Raw genomic sequence first — 20,882 nt, forward strand, 5'->3', positions numbered from 1 at the left:
ATTGGCAAAATTACTAACTATTTAGTAATTATTAACTATTTAGTACTAATTTTTTTGCCAATTTTACCAAATTGGCAAAATTACTTAATAAAATCACTAGCCAGTTGTGTCTGAGTTTAGCGAACTGACTATATTAATAATTTCATTTATTGTAAATGAACAAATTTTAATGTTTCTATGGGTAGAAATTTATGCTTGAATGTAAGAGTGTTTTATTTGGTGAGATGTTCAATTGCATGGGTCTTCTAGGCACATCTGACCATTCCATGCTAAAATCAGTTTTATATTTTATTTTACGTTCCACTGGATCATAGTGAAGTCCCACGAGATCACTAACGCATAGATCACTTTTTTTATTTCCAGGACTCAAATATTCTGCGAAACTCTGCAGTACAGTGATTCAACTTTTGGCAAGCTATTGAGAAATTCTGTTACCCCTTTTCCTTTTTTCTTCTACTTACTTTTGGTTTTATGCTGGTTTGTTTATATTTTCCGTAGCAGTTTTTCTGAAAGCCCAGGTACGATTCACTCTTAAGCCTAGATAAAGCATTTTTTGCACGTTTCCACTTAGTTGGATCACCCTTCCCTCTCCTTGGGCGTTTTTTTTCTGACGGCCATTGCTAGTTGCAACTACAAATAAATCACCAGTAACAGGATCTAACTCTTCTTTAGTAGAGCTATAATTTGATAGAGCGGAATGCAGGCTAATATCATCAGGAGTATTCTGAGCCAGCTAGGTTCTGGATCACTCTATACACTTTCGTCAGATAAATCTTTAGATCTGAATTTTGTTTTCAGTTCTCCGGTGTTCTCATCTAGGATTGCCTGCTGATGTTAATCTAGAATCTAGAGCCAAACTAACCAATTTCCTAGCTCGATTCATATTTGACATTATACGCAGGTACCTTTCAATATTTATCAGCGCTAGCTGCACTCTCAACACTATCTTTAACCAAAATACGTTGTCACATAGAAGATATTGCAGTCAGTCAAGCCGCCCGGCCGACTTATAACGTTTTGCAATAGCTTTAAAATCTAGTTTGTAATCGGATATTTACATGGGACGTATTGCAGGAGCATAGTCAAGGTCATAATAACACTGTTGGTTAGATAAAATAAATAACCGAAATTTTTGACATAGGACGTATTGCCATATCACCGACGTTATACATTTGACATAATATCTATCAACGTGTTAATGTATATTTACAGCTTATTCCAGCCATGAGATTCAGTATTCAAAGGATAGGGCTATGAACTAAATGAGAATTATCTTGACAATGTTACTGCTCTTCACGGCAGCATCAGTAAAAGGTAGTATTAGAGAGCTATTTGTAAAGAATTATTGCTGTTCTAGAGAACTGCTGTGGAATACAAAAGAAGGATTTATTTATGATAATTCACAGTTAGGGCAAAATATGGCAAACTCGCTTGCAATATACAGTAGAACCCCGCAAATCTGAACTAATTGGGGGAACAGCCTGTTCGGATTCCGAAAAGTTCGGATTATCCGAAAGTTAGCCTAATAATTTAAAGCTTTCGTTGTCATTGATTTTGAGCCACAAAACGATTTCGCAAGAGTGTGGACAATATTTTTGGACCTATGTTGAGTACAAGAAAACTGAAGTAAGTTTGTGTTTAACCTTTATAAGCACTAAGTTTAAAACCTACGTATTCATTTTTGAGAAATTTTAAATGTCAAACTACTATTAATCCTACATTGTTTGATTGGCTTGTTTTACTCTGTATAATAATCATGTTTTTAAGTTTTTGTCATGAATTTTTAAATTTTTTTCACTTTTTGTTGGTTTGGATTTGCCAAACGTTCGGATTAGCGGGGTTCGGATTTGAGGGGCTCTACTGTACAACCATACTGATCCTAACATTTAAAAGGCAGTATAAATACACATTTAACACATTCACAAACACACTGTCATTGTATTCTTATGGAGTAAATGACTTCATATGCAGTCATGACTGTGAATGTGTTAACAAGATTTGAGTTGGTTTACATGTTTTCCAGCCCCAACAAGATTATTTTGAATGGTTGGGGCATTCAGTATGCTATGAGTTTCTCTTTAACTTTCATTAATAATTGATCATACAAAGAAGTCATAAACATATTCTCAATCCACAGGAAATTAAAAAAAAATACCAGGATAAAAAAGTTTAAGTGGCTTAACTTAAACAACTTGTGGTTAAATGCAAGCTGGTAATAAAAATAATTTAAGCAATTGTAAGGTATTTAAATACTCTAAATGACATACCTCTTACAGTTTTCCAGAAGATCCTTGAGGGAGCTCTGAAGTGGAATGGTCCCCTAGCTGGGTTAACATTACACCTCTTTCGGAGGAATGACATAAACTTCAATTTATTTCTGAAAAATATACATAAAGGTAAGTACAGTATTCATCAACAATCCCACCATATTTTGATTATGGAAGTATTACTAACCTGTAAAAATTTCCGGAGATATTTAACTGTTCACATCTTACTACTGTGACTTTGTTACCTTCTAGGAGTGCTTTGGACACGATAGCCGCTAAACGGCCCAATAAATGGCCTCTGCCATCGATTAGGATGGCCTGAAAATAAAATGAATGTTGTTAACACGTGTTACAATGGAAGTTTTTAAAATGATACAAACTATGTTATTATTACCAACTATAATGGAAAATATGTTACAAAATCTTAGATCAACAAACTTGAGTACTTAAAATTATTTTAAAACCTAATGGAATACCTAAAAACTTTTGAAAATTGCTTACTTTTTCACTAAAACCTGTCATGCTTCCACTGAAACCGAAAAAGAGCGACAGGGAAGACAGCCGGATGTATCACAGTTGACGAATGACATTCGCATTACCAACACAAAATTTAGAAAATTACAATATACTGTTTATTTAGTATTTACAAATAAATATAAACATACTTGTAAATTTTATACAATATTCGATAAACTGCAGTACATTTTAATTACATCTCGTATAATAATTGTATTTTAAACATAAAATAATAGTTCGTAAAATATTGTGCATGGCGTCACTTCCTCTTTAAAATTTTCAAATAAAAGTAATTTATTTTTAATTCTGATTTACATTTTATTTTAAATTGTGAATTTAAATTTAGCAGTGCCCATTGGAATTTTAGCAGGCAAAATTCTAAAAAGCAAATAGACCTTTCTCTTAAAACAGGTTAAAAAAAATTCGAAAGTTGGCAATTCTGATTTTAGACTGGAAAGCGGCGTTTCTAAAACAAAAAATAGGTTATGTTTGAAAAAACCAAAAGCTTACGTTTAGTTGTTAGTTATTTTTAATTAAAGAATACAGTAAATAAAAACATATTCATAATGGTAAGTACATATTAAATACATAGGAAACCTTATTGATATTATGATTTGATTTTTAGACGATAGGAAAAAATAATAAGATGGTACAACACATAAACTTCAGAGTTCGGGTAACTCTGCAAGACTCCCGTACCTTCATTGGAACTTTCAAAGCGTTCGACAAGCACATGAATATGATATTAGGCGACTGTGAAGAGTTTCGGAAAATTAAATCAAAACTGTCCAAAGTTGAACGTGAGGAAAAACGAGTATTAGGATTTGTTTTACTGAGAGGAGAAAGCATAGTTTCTTTAACAATAGAAGGCCCTCCCCCACCAGAAGAAGGTTTACCCAGAGTACCAATCCCTGGAGCAGCCCCAGGACCAGGTAATTAAAATTCATACATTGTAGTGAAGTAAACAATATATTAATAGGAAGTACATTACCTATTATGATCATTGTTAATCGTCCAACTTGTAAGTGTTTTCATGTCCATTGTAAGTGTTTTCATTATGAATAAATTCAATCCTGTTGTTTTTGAAACAATATAGAATCTAGGGTTCATTTTTTCAATACAAATTCGTCATTTATTCAACGTTTTATGTTATATGCATTATTTATACAATTTTTGGGTATAAATATATTCTTATAGACATATATTATTAGTTTCTGTAACAAGAGTAAACTATCAGGAAATATGGATATAGGCCATTTAGAAACTATATTATAATTTCGTATTTAAGGTGTTAAATGGTATTATTGATGCACCTAGCATTCTGGGTCGAATAGATTTTTATGTTCCAGCTAGGAATTTGAGAAGATGCCCCTTGCTATCCGCTAGATAGTGCAATGCACGTCATGCAGAAAATATGCCTTTAAATAGAATTGTTTCTAGTGTAAATGAGTTTCCAAATATAGACTTTATGGGAGTCACACTAAATGCTTTTAAAGGGCTATTTCACGTGAATTATTTTAATTTGATTTTAATTTTTGATGTCATTAGATTAATTGTAAGTTAACTTGTGTTCAATGTTTAATTTTGACTGTTAATTTTAATTGTAAAATGGAGTTTTCCGTCAATAAATATTAATTAATTTAATAATTAATTTACAAATTAAAGTACACAAATCAATCACATAGTAAAAATATGTATTGTTTCAAGTTTTTCGCTAAAATGTATTCGTTGGTTAATTTCCTTTATATGCGAAATATACTAGAACCCTGATTATCTTTGCTATAATGTTCGTTTACTCAAATTACATTTTTGAGGTTTTATTGGAGTAAAGTCACTGTAAATCATTAAACGGAAACTCTGCAGCCCTGAGAGAGATGCATAATGCAATATCGATACCACCAAAGCTAGGAGTATCCCTAGAAATAGTTCATACTTTTCATCTGCCATTGTGTGTTATGCCAAATGTATGAGATTTAGTTGTGCTCTAGACCAGAGTAGATACTCTGCTATATTTTTAACACCTTTACTGCGTTTAGAGATATGTATAAACTTACATTAAGTGCATTACGAGGCATATATGTCCCGTAGTGGACCTTTGCCACAGTGAGTTACTGCACAGTCGACACAGCCAAGAGTTAGTGTAATATGAGGTGTATTTATCTCGTAAAGCAGCCAAGGTGTTGATACATGTTTCCACAATGGCAATAAATGCAAGAGACAGGATTGGACAAAATTGACGGTCAACACCTTCAATTTCGAAAGAGTACAACATTTTAAGTATCTGGGGGGCGTAATCACAGCTGACAACGATGTTACTGAAGAAATAAAAGACAGAATCCAATCAGCAAATCACTGTCTATTCGCACTGGATAAGCTTATAAAATCAAAAAATCTTACAAGAAGTTCCAGGATCAAAATCTATAAATCCATCGTCAGACCTGTACTAACATATGGTTGCGAAACGTGGACCATGACCAAATCAAACGAAGAAACGCTCAGACCTTTAGAACGAAAAATACTTCGAAAAATTTTCGGACCTCACCACAACATTAACACAAACCAGTATAGGATCAGAACCAACTTCGAATTAAAAGAACTCTACAATGACACCGATATTGTCCAAGAAATTAAATCACAGCAACTAAGATGGGCAGGCCACATGCACAAACTTCATAACGAGAGACTTGTAAGACTGGTATGGGAGGAGATTCCTACAGGCAAAAGACCACTCGGACGTCCCAGAATGCGATGGAGAGATAACATCCAAGCAGATCTCCGAAAAATGAACATCCCATTTGACCCTAGGTTGATGGAAGACCGAACAAATTGGAAGAAAGTTGTACAGTCAGCCAGGACCCACCCAGGGTTGTAGCGCTACGTGATGATGATGATGAATAAGTGCAAGGAAATATGTCAATGATTGAACAATAAGTAGAGATTTTAAACAGGAGTGAAAAATTAAGTATATTCGTGGTGTACCTCAAATTGTTACAAAAAACTAAGTTTTAACCATCTTCATAAGTCTCCTTTTTCTATCTTTTATCAAAATTGTCGTGGATTGCGCACTAAACTTCGTGTTATTAGAAACAATTCGCAGGGAGTTTGTTATGATATAATTATATTTACTGAAACTTGGTTAAATGACCAAATATTTGACTCAGAACTTGATCTTACTGATTATGTAATATATAGAAAGGACCGTTCTCACCTCACTAGTACTGCGAGCAAAAGGGGGGGGAGTTCTAATTGCAGTACGCTCATCTATCCCTAGTAGACTGCTGGAATCTTTTCCAGGTATAGAACAAATATATGTGGCTGTTGGCAGTACTAATTGTCCGCTTATTGTGGGAGCGCTTTATTTTCCTCCTAAGTCTGCTTTAGAAAAATATATCTCTTTCAATAACAGTATCGATAATCTTTCAAATACATTTCCCACCTCTCATTTCTGTATTGCAGGGGACTTCAACCTACACTGTACTTGGTCTCATGATAATTTTTGTTCTACGGCAATTCCTGCTCCAGACATTCCTTTAATCGAAGAAGATGCTATAAATATTATGAATCATATATGTTCCTATCAAAATCTTTTCCAACGCAATAACATCTATAATAATGTAAACTCATTACTTGATCTAGTTTTGGTTCATGATGAAAATTGCATTGTCGCAGAAGCTGATGAGGGATTAGTTGACCCCGATAGTTTCCACCCTCCTTTATGCTTTAATTTAAACCGCGGAGATGTTTTAACTGATGAAATGAAAGCTGAAGGCTTTTTCTACGACTTTAAATCAGCAAATTTTCAAGGTATTTCTGATTACTTAGACACAATATACTGGGATGAAATTTTCAGAGACAAAAGTTTAGATGATATGGTCAATATACTTTATGAAGTCTTATATGGCCCTATCGATGTTTATGTACCAATGAAAAAGTTTTATACCGGCAATTTTCCTAAATGGTATACCCGAGAGTTAAGAAACTGCATCATTGTTAAAAAGAAAGCTCATAAGAAATTTAAAGTGACCAGGTTACCTCAAGACTCTAATGAATTTTCTAGATTGAGGTCGATATGCAAGTCCTTATCGGGTCAAGCATACAATCAGTTTGTAGCAAACGTTGAACATACACTTCCTAGTAACATTAAAAGCTTCTGGAGGTTCGTAAATTCTAAAAGGAACAATAATAGCATTCCGAACACTTTAAACCATAATGGCCAAACCAGTTCCGATGGTGCTACCATAGCCAAGATGTTTGCTCAGTACTTTGCTGCAGTATATAGTGAGGACCAATGTCCTATTCCAAATAGTGCAAGGGCTAACACTAGTTTCAACATTACTGGTTGTGACATCTATTTCAGAGGTATATACCAAATTATCCCAGCTAAACATACATAAGGGTCCAGGGCCTGATGGAATCCCACCCAAGTTACTGAAATACTGTAGTTTTAATCTTGCTCGTCCCTTATTCTTTATTTTTCAAAAATCATTACAAACGAGTGAATTCCCTCCCGTTTGGAAAGTTAGTTTTATATCACTGATATTCAAGAATGGAGATAGAAGCAGGGTACAGAGCTACAGACCTATTAGTGTCCTTAATACTATACCTAAACTATTCGAGAGTTTAATATGTGACAAAATTAAGCCTACTATACAAAATGTAATCATTGAACAACAGTATGGTTTTGTTATGGGGAGATCAACTGAAATGAACTTGTTAAATTATACCTCCTTCTTAAATGAAGCATTGGAAAGTAAACAACAGGTAGATGCGATTTATACAGATTTTTCCAAGGCATTCGATAGAGTCAACCATACGTTATTGTTACATAAGATCGAACAGTTGGGTTTCTCTGATCCTCTGCTTAGTTGGATTCGAAATTATCTATTAGATAGAAGGCAGATAGTTCGTATTAAGAATTATTTCTCTAATGAAATTATAGTTACATCGGGTGTACCTCAAGGCTCCCACTTAGGACCTATCCTTTTTAATTTATTTATAAATGACATAAATAAAAGCTTCAATTTTGCTCAATTTCTTCTATTTGCTGATGACCTTAAATTATTTCACATAATTACCTCTGATTTGGATCACTACAATTTGCAGCAATCAGATCTTAATGGTCTTGTGGAATGGTGCTCACTTAATGGTATGGACTTAAATGCAAACAAATGCCATGCTATAACTTTTACTCGACTAAGACACTTTGAGAATAATTCTTACTTTATACGGGACACTAGGTTACAATTAGTTGACTCAGTTATAGATCTGGGTGTTATTCTTGATACTAACTTGAATTTCAACCTACACATTAATAGCATGGTTTCTAAGTCATTAAAGATGCTTGGCTTTGTTAAAAGATGCAGCTATGACTTTACGACTGGTCATTCTTTAAAATTTCTTTATTGTTCTTTGGTTAGACCACATTTAGATTATGCATCATGTGTTTGGTCACCTCAATATAACTGTCATATTAATAAAATCGAACAAGTTCAGTGTAAATTCTTACGTTATTATGCTTATAAGATGCATCTCACTGGTCAAAGTTATGAGTCTTTACTGCAAATTATTCGACTTGACTCATTCCAGAGTCGTCGTCAACATAAAGATCTTTGCTTCTTATATAACTTAATTCATGGTCATAAATTCTGTATCCCACTTTTAAATAAAATTGGTCTACATGTACCTTCAAGAACCACCCGTTCTGTGACCACCTTCCACGAGGTCATTAACCGCACAAATTATAGTTCAAGTTCCTATCTCTCTAAAATTATTAAATTAGCAAACACATTATCTCCGCAAATTGATTTCTTTGTGAACGACTTTACTGCGTTTTCCACACAATTACATTTATACTTAACTTAATGTTCTAATTTCAAAACTGATTTGTCAACTACTGTTACTGTTATTGTCTTTGTTCTAGGATAGAGTAGAGTAGAGTAGAGTATTTATTGGTAATAATGTACAAATGTACTTTTACAGGTCAGCAATAATTAAAATTGTCTAAAATTACATTAAAAGTTGACAGTACTTCAGTAAAAAAAACCTATTACTAAAATTTAAAAACTAAACACTATTTAAATTACAGGACAAAACAAAATTTAGATCTGAAGTACTCCTCAAATGAGTAGAAAGCACCCATCAGAAGATAATTTTTAATTTGTCTCTTAAATTGGTTAAAATCAAGACTTTTAATAGATATTGGTATACAGTTATAAAATTTCAATGCTAGGTATCTGGTTCCATTTCTGGTCCTCTCAAGTCGACTGAAGTCTGGTACAAGGGCATCATGATTTCTAGTCTGATAAGTATGCTGTTGTGTTTTATACAGATCTACATTTTGATGAACATACAACAGGCACTGCATAATGTACACAGAAGGTAGTGTGAGAATCCTCAGGTTTCTGAAAGACTGCCTACAATCGTCCCGATAACCCTGACCTGTGATTATGCGAATACACTTTCTCTGCTGACCAAACACCTTATCTATATGGCAAGAGTGTCCCCAGGAAAGGATTGCGTAAGTTAGTCGTGAGTGAAAGTTGCTGTGATATGATGTAAGAAGGGTTTGAAGGGAGGTAACCTTAGATAGGTTTCTAAATAAAAAGAGTTGGCTTGAGAGCTTTTGGGAAAGTTTCAGTATGTGCCGTTCCCAAGTGAGTCCCTGATCAAGATAAACACCAAGAAATTTAGCTTCCTGTGAACAATCTGTTAAAATGGGATGTGTAATGGTGTTATGTCTTAGGGTAAAGTTCACTGTTTGTGATTTTGAGTTATTGAGAGAGAGACGATTTGCCAAAAACCATTGGAACAAATTGCTCTCTGTGGTCTCAAGATCAATATCACTGATTTGGGAAGGGTGGTAACTTTGATAGCATGTAGTATCATCAGCAAATAGGACTGTGCTTACCGGGCCCTCTTGTGAAAATCCCAAGTCATTTATATAAATGAGAAATAATATTGGACCTAGAACTGACCCTTGAGGCACTCCATACATCAAAGGTTTTTTATCAGATTTGAGCTGGTTAAAAAACACATATTGAAATCTATCTGATAGATAAGACTCAATCAATTGAATAGACATAGGATGAAAATTATAGGCATGTAATTTTTTAAGAAGAATACTATGAGTGACACAATCAAAAGCTTTAGTAAGATCAAGGAACGAGGCAAGGGTATCAAGAAAGTTTTCAAATCCTTCCAAAATACTGCCTGTAAAATGATCGATAGCAAGTGTTGTTGTTTTGTTTTTTCTAAATCCAAATTGCTGCACTGCAAAAAGCCGATTAGATTCAAAATAGTCATTGATCTGCTTCTTTAGGATTCTCTCAAACACTTTGGAAAGAATTGGCAAAAGAGAAATTGGACGAAAGTTATTATGATCATCAGCCGAACCTTTACGTTTAAAGAGAGGTATGACTTTCGCAGTTTTAAACACTGAAGGAAAAATGCAGGATGAAATTGAGTAGTTTATTAGTTTAGTTAAAGGTAAGCTAATGTTGTGTTTAATTGCCTTGATTATTTTTGTGTTCATTCCATCCGGGTCCTTGCTCTGGCTATTTTTTAATTCTTCAATCGCTTTTACAACTTCCTCCAAATTTGTTGGCTCAAATCTGAAGGAGCAATGATTAGAGGCGAATGAAGGAGCATGTGGTATAAAACTAAGGTATGTATTGAATGATTGGTCAGTATGATTAAGTGTATTTATTACATTTTCAGCAATACCACAGAAGAAATCATTAAAACTATTTGCATTGAGTGATGAATTTTTTATTGGTAAATTCTTACATCTTGAGTTTATTAGGGACCACATAGCCTGTTGACGGTTGTTAGAGTTTAATATAAAATCATCATTAGATTTAATCTTTGCCTTATGTATAGCATGTCTGTATTTTTTCCTATATTCTGAGAGTGTTTTCTTTGTCACTAAAACGGGGTCACTTTTATTTAAAGATGTCAAAAATTGTAGTTTCTCCCTCATAAGTTTCAAATCATCATTAAACCAAGAATTTTTTTTACATTGTTTACCTTGCTCAACAAGCCTAGATTTTTCAGGAAAAGACAGATTTATTGCCTGCGTTAAAATATCGATAAACATTTTAAACCTTGAGTCCACATCAATACATTCATTATCAATAAATTCAAAATTTTGTAAACAAAGATTGTTATTTAAAGAGGCCAGTCCCATCTCTGTAATGGGCCTGTAGCTTATTCTAGATTTAGAAGTAGTTTGGGACACTTCACATTTAAACAATATGCCTTTGTGGTCTGAAGTGTGTGAAAGATCAACAGCTTCGGATTGCAACATGGTACTATTAATATTTGTAAATATGTTATCAAGACATCTATTATAACGGGTATTAAATTTTATTGATTTTTTGAGGTTATAGGATCTAAAGAAATTGCACAGATCCAGGGCTGCAATATCCCTTTCATTGAAGTGCACATTGAAATCCCCTGTTATAATAAGAGGTTTATTTGTATTTAACTTTTTGAAAACTTTTGACATTGTATTGAAGAATTGATTTAAATCACCATCTGGGGTACGATACACAGTGACAAGTTGAATATCAAATTTTACCAAATGTACACCTGTTATTTCACAATGTTTTTCAAGAGACAAACTTTCAAGATTTAATGAAACAGAATCAAAGGTTTCTTTAATATATATACTTACACCCCCATGAGAGCCCACAGTCCTTGCAAAGCCAGAAATCATTCTGTAGTTCTTAATTTTAATTGAAAATAGTTCCTCAGATACTAGCCAGTGTTCATTTATACATAAGCAATCTGCTGATACTTCATTGAGGAGGACCTCCAGATCTAAGAAGGAGGTACGCAAACATTGTATATTACAGTGTAAAATAGTTTTTTGTGCTTTCTTAAAATTTCCTAAAATACCTTTATTATTATTATTATGTACAGGAACATTTACTGCACCACGGTTTTCTTCAGCGGATTCACTGAGGATCGAGGGCGTTGAACATGGAGAAAATGGTTTATGTTAGTTCCCAGTGGCCATAAATCAGATGACATTATGGCATCATTGTTTATCTCAGGAACTCCTACCTTAAAAGAGCTATATAGGTGGTTCTTTTTGGTAACCATCTTCTCACACACACAGTCCTGGTCAAGCTCATATTTTTTGAGAAAGTTGAAAACATCAGTTGCTTCAGTTTCAGGAGTAAAACCTGATATAAATACCCATGATTTAATTGGAGTAGGTGCTACAACCTTTAGTAGGTTATCAGTGTTAATGCCTTTCTTGGGACTTGGTCTTCTGTTTTGTTTTCTTTATAAGTTGTATTTGTCAATTTCAAAATGTTCTAGCTCTCAATTGTTAAATGAGAGCAAGTAATTTTATTCTTTATTATTGTTTGTTATGTATTTACTAATTTTGTACCTACTAGATCTTATTTTTCTAATTTGTGTGACATTTTAATTTAATTGTATCATGTACTAATGGACTTCGGTCCGTAAATAAATAAATAATAATAATAAAAAAAGGGTGAATATGTGTCAAATCATTCTCACATATGAAGTTAGCAAGCAAACAATGTGCAATATCAATAAATGTCATATTTCAGTCTGACTGAAATATCTGCATGAAAATCATTGAAATTTTTGAAGTTATACTTCTTTACGCGCGATATGAGGGTGAATTTTTATATGTTAAAACCTATGGTCCGATCCATGCGCATTATAACTTTGTTCTGATTGGATGTTCAAATGACATGTCAAAAATTATCCAATATGGCAGCTGTAGCACAGCTGTGGTGTGGACGGTTGACGGTTTGGTTATGTATGGTTGTTGCGTTTTAAAATTTGTGGGAAGAGAAACAACAAAGGTTAGTTAATAGTTATACTGCCTTTTTGAAGTTATACTTCTTTAGGCGCGATTTCATTGAGGGTGAAATTTTAGTAATCTGCGCACACAGGCAGTATGGAGTTCGTTACTAAATGTTTTAATTTATGTATTTATCAGTCCAGAAAAGGTGTGGAAAGAATATATTAGTGTTTTTAAATATATTTTTCTACAAACGTGTTAAAAATGCAATTTATAGCACTCCATAGGAGCTTTAAAAATGCTACTTTAAAGCACTGGTGCTTTAAAAATTTTAAGGCACTGCAGTTAAAAGGGAATTGTCAAATTGTGAAACGTCAAAATATTTATATTTCATTTAGTAACATTAATAGATATTAATAATACCTATTTAAGAATGTTTCTTCTAAAATTTAGGAATATATTAATTTTATAATACATTTAAGTATGTAGTAATTTTCTTTACAATTTTTACTTACCAATTTGTTTTGTTTATACCTAATATCGCCGTTGTCTAGCAAGTGTCTGCGTAGATTAGTGGCATGTGTATTTAGCTACGGACTACTATCATTGTTTGATTTGCGTGTATAGATATAATGCTATGTGGAAATGCGATCAATGATTGTCCCCGTTTAGGATTTTGTCCTCTTCAGGGTTTGTAGTGAATGTATAATGTTGGCAGCAAAAGCAAACAGTCCGAAAAACACACTGGGGTAAGCGCCGTATCCTGGTGTTTTTGGATCCTGGGTTATGCCGGACGGTGGTGTCCAGAAGGCTAAGAAGTCAACAGAGAAGAAAGTTTGATGGATTGTTGTTGGTTCCATAGACATTTATGTGTACTGTTCGTGCTTTGCTCTCGACCAGTCTCCCTAGAAACCATTGTACAACGACAGGCGAACCTGCGTCCCTCGTCGGCGGTCAGGAGGTGGCTTTGAGCGCGGCGTGGACAGTGTGCGTTCGAGTGGAGAAAATAGTTGCGGCTATTTTCTTGGGACGAACAGGTATAATTGTGCAATGAAGTTGGGAAACCGCAAAAAACCAACTTCTCCCTGTTCGGGGTAGGGAAGAGGAGATGTTAAAGGTGGGTACGGAAGGCTAACGGGGTAGCCTCGAGGATGTTTTCGTACTCTACCGGGAGTTCGTCAATGCATGTTTGCAATAGAGCGGACGGTAAATGAATCTTTTTGTGTTTGGGCTTTCGGTAGAGTACGTGGCCGGAAGATGAACAGGAACATTTGAGAGTTTCTTGTGTGTCGGAGAGGGGATCGTTGATTACTTTGATTGTGAAGTTCCTGTTCAGAGAGTTTATTCTCTCGGTGATTTTGGGGATGTTTGAAATGTTACGGATTTCGTTTGAGGGATATCTCCAGTGCTCGTAGTTGCATACACGCAAGATTCTACGTTCCGCTCGCAACAACCTCTCTTGTTTCGCTTTTGAGCAAAGAGTGTAGAGACATGACTTGTATTCTATTACTGGTCGAATAAAGGTCTTGTAAGTGTGAATGAGAGTCTTCTTATGTGTCTTGCCTATTCGTCCAGAGAGAGGGTTGAGAAGTCTGGCCCTGTTCCTTACCCTATCTAAAGTTGCCTTTAGATCTGCGTCCCAGTTAAGAGTCCTGGTGAACAGTACTCCCAAATAGGTCGCAGTCGGGCTAACAACAAGCCTTTCTCCCAACAGTCTCAATGGATATTGGTCGTCTTCATTAATTATGATTCTATGTGACACAGAAGGGGCGCGAAACACAATTTTTGTTGTTTTGTTCGCGTTCAGCGTGACTCTCCACTTACAACACCATTCTCCGACCCCGTCCAACAGAGCCTGGCTCTTCTATGGATGAGTCTTGGGTTGTATCGAGAGGTTGTTGTGAGCAGAGCCGTATCGTCTGCGTACAGAAACAGCCGAGTGCCTGGGATATTTTGATTGGTGATATCGCTGTTGTAGATGATGTACAACAGCGGTGCTAGGACTGAACCCTGGGGAACTCCAGCTTGTGGAGTGAAAGGGGTGGACTTTTGATCGCTTATTTTCACTCTGACAGTTCGGTTGTGGAGGTATGAGTGTACAATTTTGGTAAATTGTAATGGTAGCCCGATGTCCAGAAGTTTCCGAACAAGTCCGTCGTGCCAGACCTGATCGAAAGCCTTCTGCACATCCAGAAATGTGGCTATGGCGAATGAACCATCGTTGATGGTTTGGGTAACTTTAGTTGTGAAATCTATTAATGCATGTTTAGTAGATTTACCAGACTGGAATCCGTATTGGAATTTTGGTATGATGTTGTGGTTTTGGAGAAAGTCATTGAGCCTCTCTTTTAGGATTAGCTCAAGAACCTTACCCAGAGTGTTGATTAAAGATATTGGTCTGTAGGATTCCACGTCGGTTGGGGGTTTGCCTTTTTTCAAAAGCATGATGGTATTGGCCACTTTCCAAGGAGTAGGAAAGTGGCTATTTTTGAGACATGCATTGAATATTTTAGTTAGAAGAGGGATGATACTCTCAGGAAGTTTTTTGAGGCACCTTCGGTTGATGCCATCAGGTCCGGGAGCGCTGTTTTTGCCAATTTGGCAAAAGCTCTTCGTTTCCCTGTTTGTGAGGGGGTCCATGATTGGATCATAGACTGGAACGTGGTAGTTGAGAGTAACATTTACTATGTATTCTGTGTGGAGTTTGAATAAGCGATCAAAGTTCGGGTTATCTGGGGTTTGAAAATTGTTTTGAAGCGAATTTCTGAATGCTTCGGCTTTCCCTTCTGGAGAATTGACTATGTGATTGTTGACCAACAGATGAGATGGTTGAGATAGTTTTTGTTTTGTTAGGACTTTGAATTTGTGCCAGAATTTACTACCGTCTCTGTAGTCCAGTTTTGAGGTAGTATCTTCCCACCGGCGAGCCGTTAGGTCAGATATCTCTCTCTTTATCCTGGCGCAGATCCGGTTGTACTCTGTTTTGATTAGTGGATTTCTGTTGGCCTTGTATTGACGTAGAAGACGTCTTTTTTGTTGGATTTTGGCAATGATGTATTGTGGAAGTGCCGGTGATGTATAGGTTATTTGTTTAAGTGGAATAGCGTGCGTGATCGCCTCGGTGATGAGGTTCTCAATTTCGGTTGCACTGGTGTCGATACTATCGTTAGTATCAAGTTCGCCTAACATAGGGAGATTTTGAGTGATGAAATTTTGGAATTCAGTCCAGTTAGCGTGACGATAGTCTCTTATAGTTCTTGGAGGGTTGGGTTGTTTTGGAGTTAGTATGTCAGTGATGACAAGAAGTGGTACGTGGTCTGACGTTATTGAGTCACCGATGTGGCATCTATTCTCGAACCGATCCAGAATGTTACTAGTAACTAGGATGTGGTCGACAATAGAGGCCCCAGCAGCGTTCAGAAACGTGTATTCAGTGTTGGTGATTCGAGAGATAGGAAGGTCTAGTAGAAAATCCGTGAGGCGGATGCCTTCTGGGTTTTGACGGTGATCACCAAACTGTGTGTGTCTACAATTCAGATCGCCCATCAACACGGCCTTGCCGAGCCTTGAAAAATACTCTAGCAAATGCCTGTTGAGTGGTTGATCCGGGTGTTTGTAGTAAGAGACTATTAGCTACGGACCCGTTAGTACTTGGTTCGATTCCCACATAAGGAATTTTTTTTTTGTTTATTATTAATGGTTATTGACATCTTAGACTATTATTATATGGACTTATAAATGATTAAAAATAATTAAAAATAATTAAAATAATTAATCGGGATGTTGCCCAACTATTTACTGGGTTGCAAATTTATAATGATTGACTATTTCAAAATGCACTTTTGAAATGAATTTTTCTTATGCACAAATGCAATTTCAGATTTCTTATTCATTACAATAGTTCACAAAATTTCCTGACATTCTCACGAATCCAACGCACCAAACTGCATTAAAATCCGTCTTACTGCGCCAAAAATCGAGAGTAAGGCCTTTTTTGTGCTTCAATGCCTCGACTAATTCGGCCAGAGATCGAGAGGTCGTGAGTTCGAATCCAGTGCAATCCTATACTTTTTTTTATTTTTTTGAAAGCGGTAAGCACAAAATCGTTTGGTGTTTAAAAAAAAATAAAACAAACTGTAAGTATATTTATTTTTAAGAAATCATATAATAGAAGTATAACTTCTTACGTGCGTACAAAGTACACACACATTCTTTTTTTACTTCAACAACTCAGTGAAGCACTTTACAACCCAGAAGATTTGTAACAATTCCTGGGTCAGTGTGCATTAAGCAAGCTAAGATTTTTCGTGAACACTTGTAAATGAAAGAACTTTCAAACTGATTTATCCAAAAATGAGAATCAAGAAGACGAAGAAAATAGATAGACGAAGATAGAAAGGTATCAATCAAAAGAGTAAGTAATCAGGAGGCTGAGGAAGCTGTCAATATTCTGCTGGACTATTTTGAGCAACCAGAACCTTTGTTGGCATTTTAAAGTTGTGCAGGATACTTCAGAAGATTTAAAAAAATTGAAGACCTTTAACAGAGGTTATTTATTATACTTTTTTCAAAAGCACAGCTATCTAGAAAACACTGTAAGACATAACTCTGAGACTGAAATCTGATATTTATATTGATAATTTGTATCTAATATGATACAAAATATAAAATGTGTGAAATTTACCATTTTCTATTGTGTTTTTTAAAGCTTCTGTTTAAGGTTTTAAAAAAATACTGTTTAAGATACTTATGTACAACACAGATAATCAGGGTTCTACTGTAATTGTATACTTTCAATTTTGAAATGTACTAAAACCTTTTACAGGAATTGGTAGAGCTGGAGGTAGAGGAATGCCACCAGGCATGGCAGGTGTACCTGTAGGCCTTCAAGGACCTGTAAGAGGAGTGGGAGGACCATCCCAACAGGTCATGACACCAGGAGGTAGAGGCCAAGTATCTGCACCTCCACAGATGAATCAAGGACCACCAAGGATGGGAGGACCACCACCAGGTAAACATTTGAAGTTTTTTTTTAACTTTTATTTTATAGGCTGTACAATTTGATCTGCTTTGACCAGAAAATCAACTGTGATGAGGAATTTTTGGGTTTTAGGTTAGATGTGCTCTTTTAATGCTCTTATAATGTGTGATTTGCAATTTTCAATTGCCTTATTATATTTTAGCAATTATATCAGGGTAGTATGTGTAAACTGCCAAACTGGCCAAAAACCAGGTCAATCATGGGCACCTACCCTTTTCACCAGAACTAGCACATTGCAACTTCTGGCTGTTTCCAAAAATCAAATCAAGCTTGAAAAGAACTCTACTAGTCATTAAAGCATATATAACAAATATCATTGTATCTATAGCCTCTCAAAAGATGACCTATGGACTGCTTTACACAGTAGAAGATTTGCATAGACCAGCTATTTACGGATTTTTGGCAGACTAGCGTGGTCCAAAGCAGACATAAAACTATGTAAAAGTAGAGTACTCACATGTTTCTGGAGGCAATCCATTGCTATCGACTTTAAGTCACATTATTTTCTTGTATTTATAATGTAGATTGAACATTTGATCCAGCCAGTGTTTGGCATTGTGGCTATTTTGCAAGGACACAGAGTTCACTGATGATGGCCTGATAAGCCCGAAAACGTGCGTTCTGAACAATGAATGTAATCCTTTTGGATTTTTAAAATTTTAATTCTTAATTAAATTTTATACCAACTGCACCAGGGAGTTTTTACTTCACGTTAAAAGTACAAGTATTTACTTGTGTATATACTGGTATATCTGGCAACATTTTTTAAATGACTTTGACACACTTTAATACGTAACATGTTAAGCCGCATGTGTACCAGACTGGTTTATGTTTTCACATACCAATTAGTGGCAGATCTATAGGAAGAGAAAATGGGGAAATTAACCCCCCAAACACCAAGTTTGTCTAGGCGCCAAATAGAGGTCACTGTGTCCTTTTCAATTCTGATGGACAAACTCAGCGGTTTCTTATGGATTTTTGGCTGTTGATTACGAATTTCGAGGGTGGATTTCGATCCTAGTGGTCAAAAAATTATTATAAACAAGTTAATTGTTTTATAAGGCTCTGGCTCATAAACTAAAAGAGATAAAAAAATGTTTCAAATAAAATTTGTTCCTTAATAAAAAACGTTTACTAAACTTAAATCCAACAATAATTATAACTCAAGATATTGTAAAATTAGTGCACAATACAAATTGCAAAATAAGTATTTTTCAAAGCTTTATCGATCGTAATTCTGCTTCTACGAATGCAAATGAACCTTAGAAGACCTCATTTTAAAGCTTAATTAATAGGCTTCCAAACAAAGTTTGTTAAATTACTTTATCTTCATTTGTTTTAAAGTTATATCCGTTTGAAGTCATAATTTTCTTAAAAAATTATACATTAATTTGTTTATAAGGGTTTCAAGCAAATTTGAGCTTTAACATTTATACTTTAATTAACAATAATGTTAGAAGAATTCAAAAGGAACAGTTTGAGCTTATGAAAATGTTCGTAAGTTTATTTTTGGCCAAGCTATCGATATTTTGGCTACGAATTTCTTCACTTACTTGACTGTGAGCCGATCGTGCGCCTCACAACGCGCCATTAAAATATCGATATATAAAATAAAATACACTTACGAACATTTTCATAAGTTCAAATTGTTCCTTTTGAGTTGTTCTATCATTATTGTTAATTAAAGTATTATTGGTTATAGCTCAAATTTGTTTGAAACCCTTATAAACAAATTAATGTATAATTTTTTAAAGAAAATTATAAGTTCAAACGGGTATAACTTTAAAACATATAAAGATAGAGTAATTTAACAAACTTTTTTGGAAGCCTATTAATTAAGCTTTAAAATGAGATCTTCTAAGGCTCATTTGAATTCGTAGAAGCCGAGTTACGATCGATAAAGCTTCGAAAAATACTTATTTTGCAATTTGTATTGCGCACTAATTTTACAATAATATCTTGAGTTCTAATTGTTGGATTTAAGTTTAGTAAACGTTTTTTTCTTCGTTTTTTATTAAGGAACAATTTTTATTTTAAACATTTTTTTATCTCTTTTAGTTTATGAGCCAGAGCCTTATAAACAATTAAATTGTTTATAACAATTTTTGGCCACTCGGATCGAAATCCACCTCCGAAATTCGTAATCAGCAGCCAAAAATCCATAAGAAACCGTTGAGTTTGTCGATCAGAATTGAAAAGGACAGTGTGATCCCTCTGGCGCCTAGACTAATTGTTGAAACATAAAAATATATTAGCTAACATGAAACTTAAGCCATACACAAACAAATTCAATCCAATAAACAAGCTAGTTAGGAAAATTAAGGGAACCTAATACATATAAGTTATTATTTATGTCATTTGTGTAGTTTGAGTTTATCTTTTTATTTGTGGCGTTGGTGTTTCATTGGAAGTTCCCTCCTCAAGGCAAATGTCTAGATCCGCTACTGTACCAATTTGGCCCACAGTATATTGTCATGCAAGCAACTGTGGCAATGTTTGGTCTGAGATAATAGGAGCACATCTATGCTATTAGGCTTAATTTGTTAAAATAAAGTGAAAGTATAAAAAAAAAATTTAAAAATAATATTCATTTTGTATTGACATAAAAAAAATTGTAGGCATGATGGGACCACCTCCCGGTATGATGGGCATGGCTCCCCAAATGGGAATGGGACGTGGAGGACCACCGCCAATGGGAATGAGAGGACCCCCACCTGGTATGATGAGAGGTGGACCACCTGGACCTCCAAGACCTTTTTAATGAATTAGGATTAAGTCAACTTTGATTTTGAAATGTGTACAAGTTACACAGTTTTGGGTTAAGTGAGTTTTGCATGTATAATATCGATAGGATCATAATACCTTTGTATTTTTTGTTTTGACTTAAATGCAGAATACAATTTTTGTTAACATATAACGAAAAATATATCTTTATTTAATTTTTTGTATCACTGTTAGTTTTTGTTCCCAATTTTTTAAGGGAGGAGTAGATGAAAAGATCCAGAGCCAGAGATCATTGCTAAATGTTTAGATATAAGTTTTGAATGACTGCTCATTTGTCTAACTAAAAGGAATCTTCAAAATTTGCAGAATTATTTCTAGGGTGCTCAGTAAAAGAAGTATAAGTCAATTTAGACAACTCTAGGAGAAGCAAAAAGACGGTAATTAATTGGCATATCGACTAGCAATTTTATCTGTGACCAAATAATTTAATTTATTTTATATTAGCATAGCCACTTGTTATATTAATACCAAGGTAAAGGTATATAGTCTG

The 20,882-nt window shown here is 34.8% G+C and overlaps 2 protein-coding genes across 2 annotated transcripts in view; one reads left to right on the top strand and one right to left on the bottom strand.

Annotated features, from left to right (window-relative positions):
- Positions 1–2,906, bottom strand: part of LOC114339821 (60S ribosomal protein L13a) — a 12,381-nt gene extending 9,475 nt beyond the window's left edge. The window contains exons 1-3 of the mRNA XM_028290506.2: positions 2,769–2,906; positions 2,455–2,585; positions 2,268–2,377 (exon numbers count right to left, since the gene is read on the bottom strand). Of these exons, the coding sequence (XP_028146307.2) occupies positions 2,268–2,377; positions 2,455–2,585; positions 2,769–2,789 (262 nt within the window). The 5' untranslated portion in view covers positions 2,790–2,906. The remainder of the gene's footprint in view (positions 1–2,267; positions 2,378–2,454; positions 2,586–2,768) is intronic.
- A 284-nt stretch (positions 2,907–3,190) lies between these two features.
- LOC114339820 (small nuclear ribonucleoprotein-associated protein B) lies at positions 3,191–20,556 on the top strand. Its single transcript, XM_028290505.2, has 4 exons — positions 3,191–3,352; positions 3,409–3,715; positions 17,393–17,578; positions 20,227–20,556. Exons 1-4 carry the CDS (start codon positions 3,350–3,352, stop codon positions 20,367–20,369), a joined length of 639 nt encoding a protein of 212 aa, XP_028146306.1. The 5' UTR covers positions 3,191–3,349; the 3' UTR covers positions 20,370–20,556.
- The last annotated feature ends 326 nt before the right edge of the window (positions 20,557–20,882 follow it).

Source organism: Diabrotica virgifera, chromosome 1 (assembly GCF_917563875.1).
Source record: "Diabrotica virgifera virgifera chromosome 1, PGI_DIABVI_V3a".
Lineage (NCBI taxonomy): Eukaryota > Metazoa > Arthropoda > Insecta > Coleoptera > Chrysomelidae > Diabrotica > Diabrotica virgifera.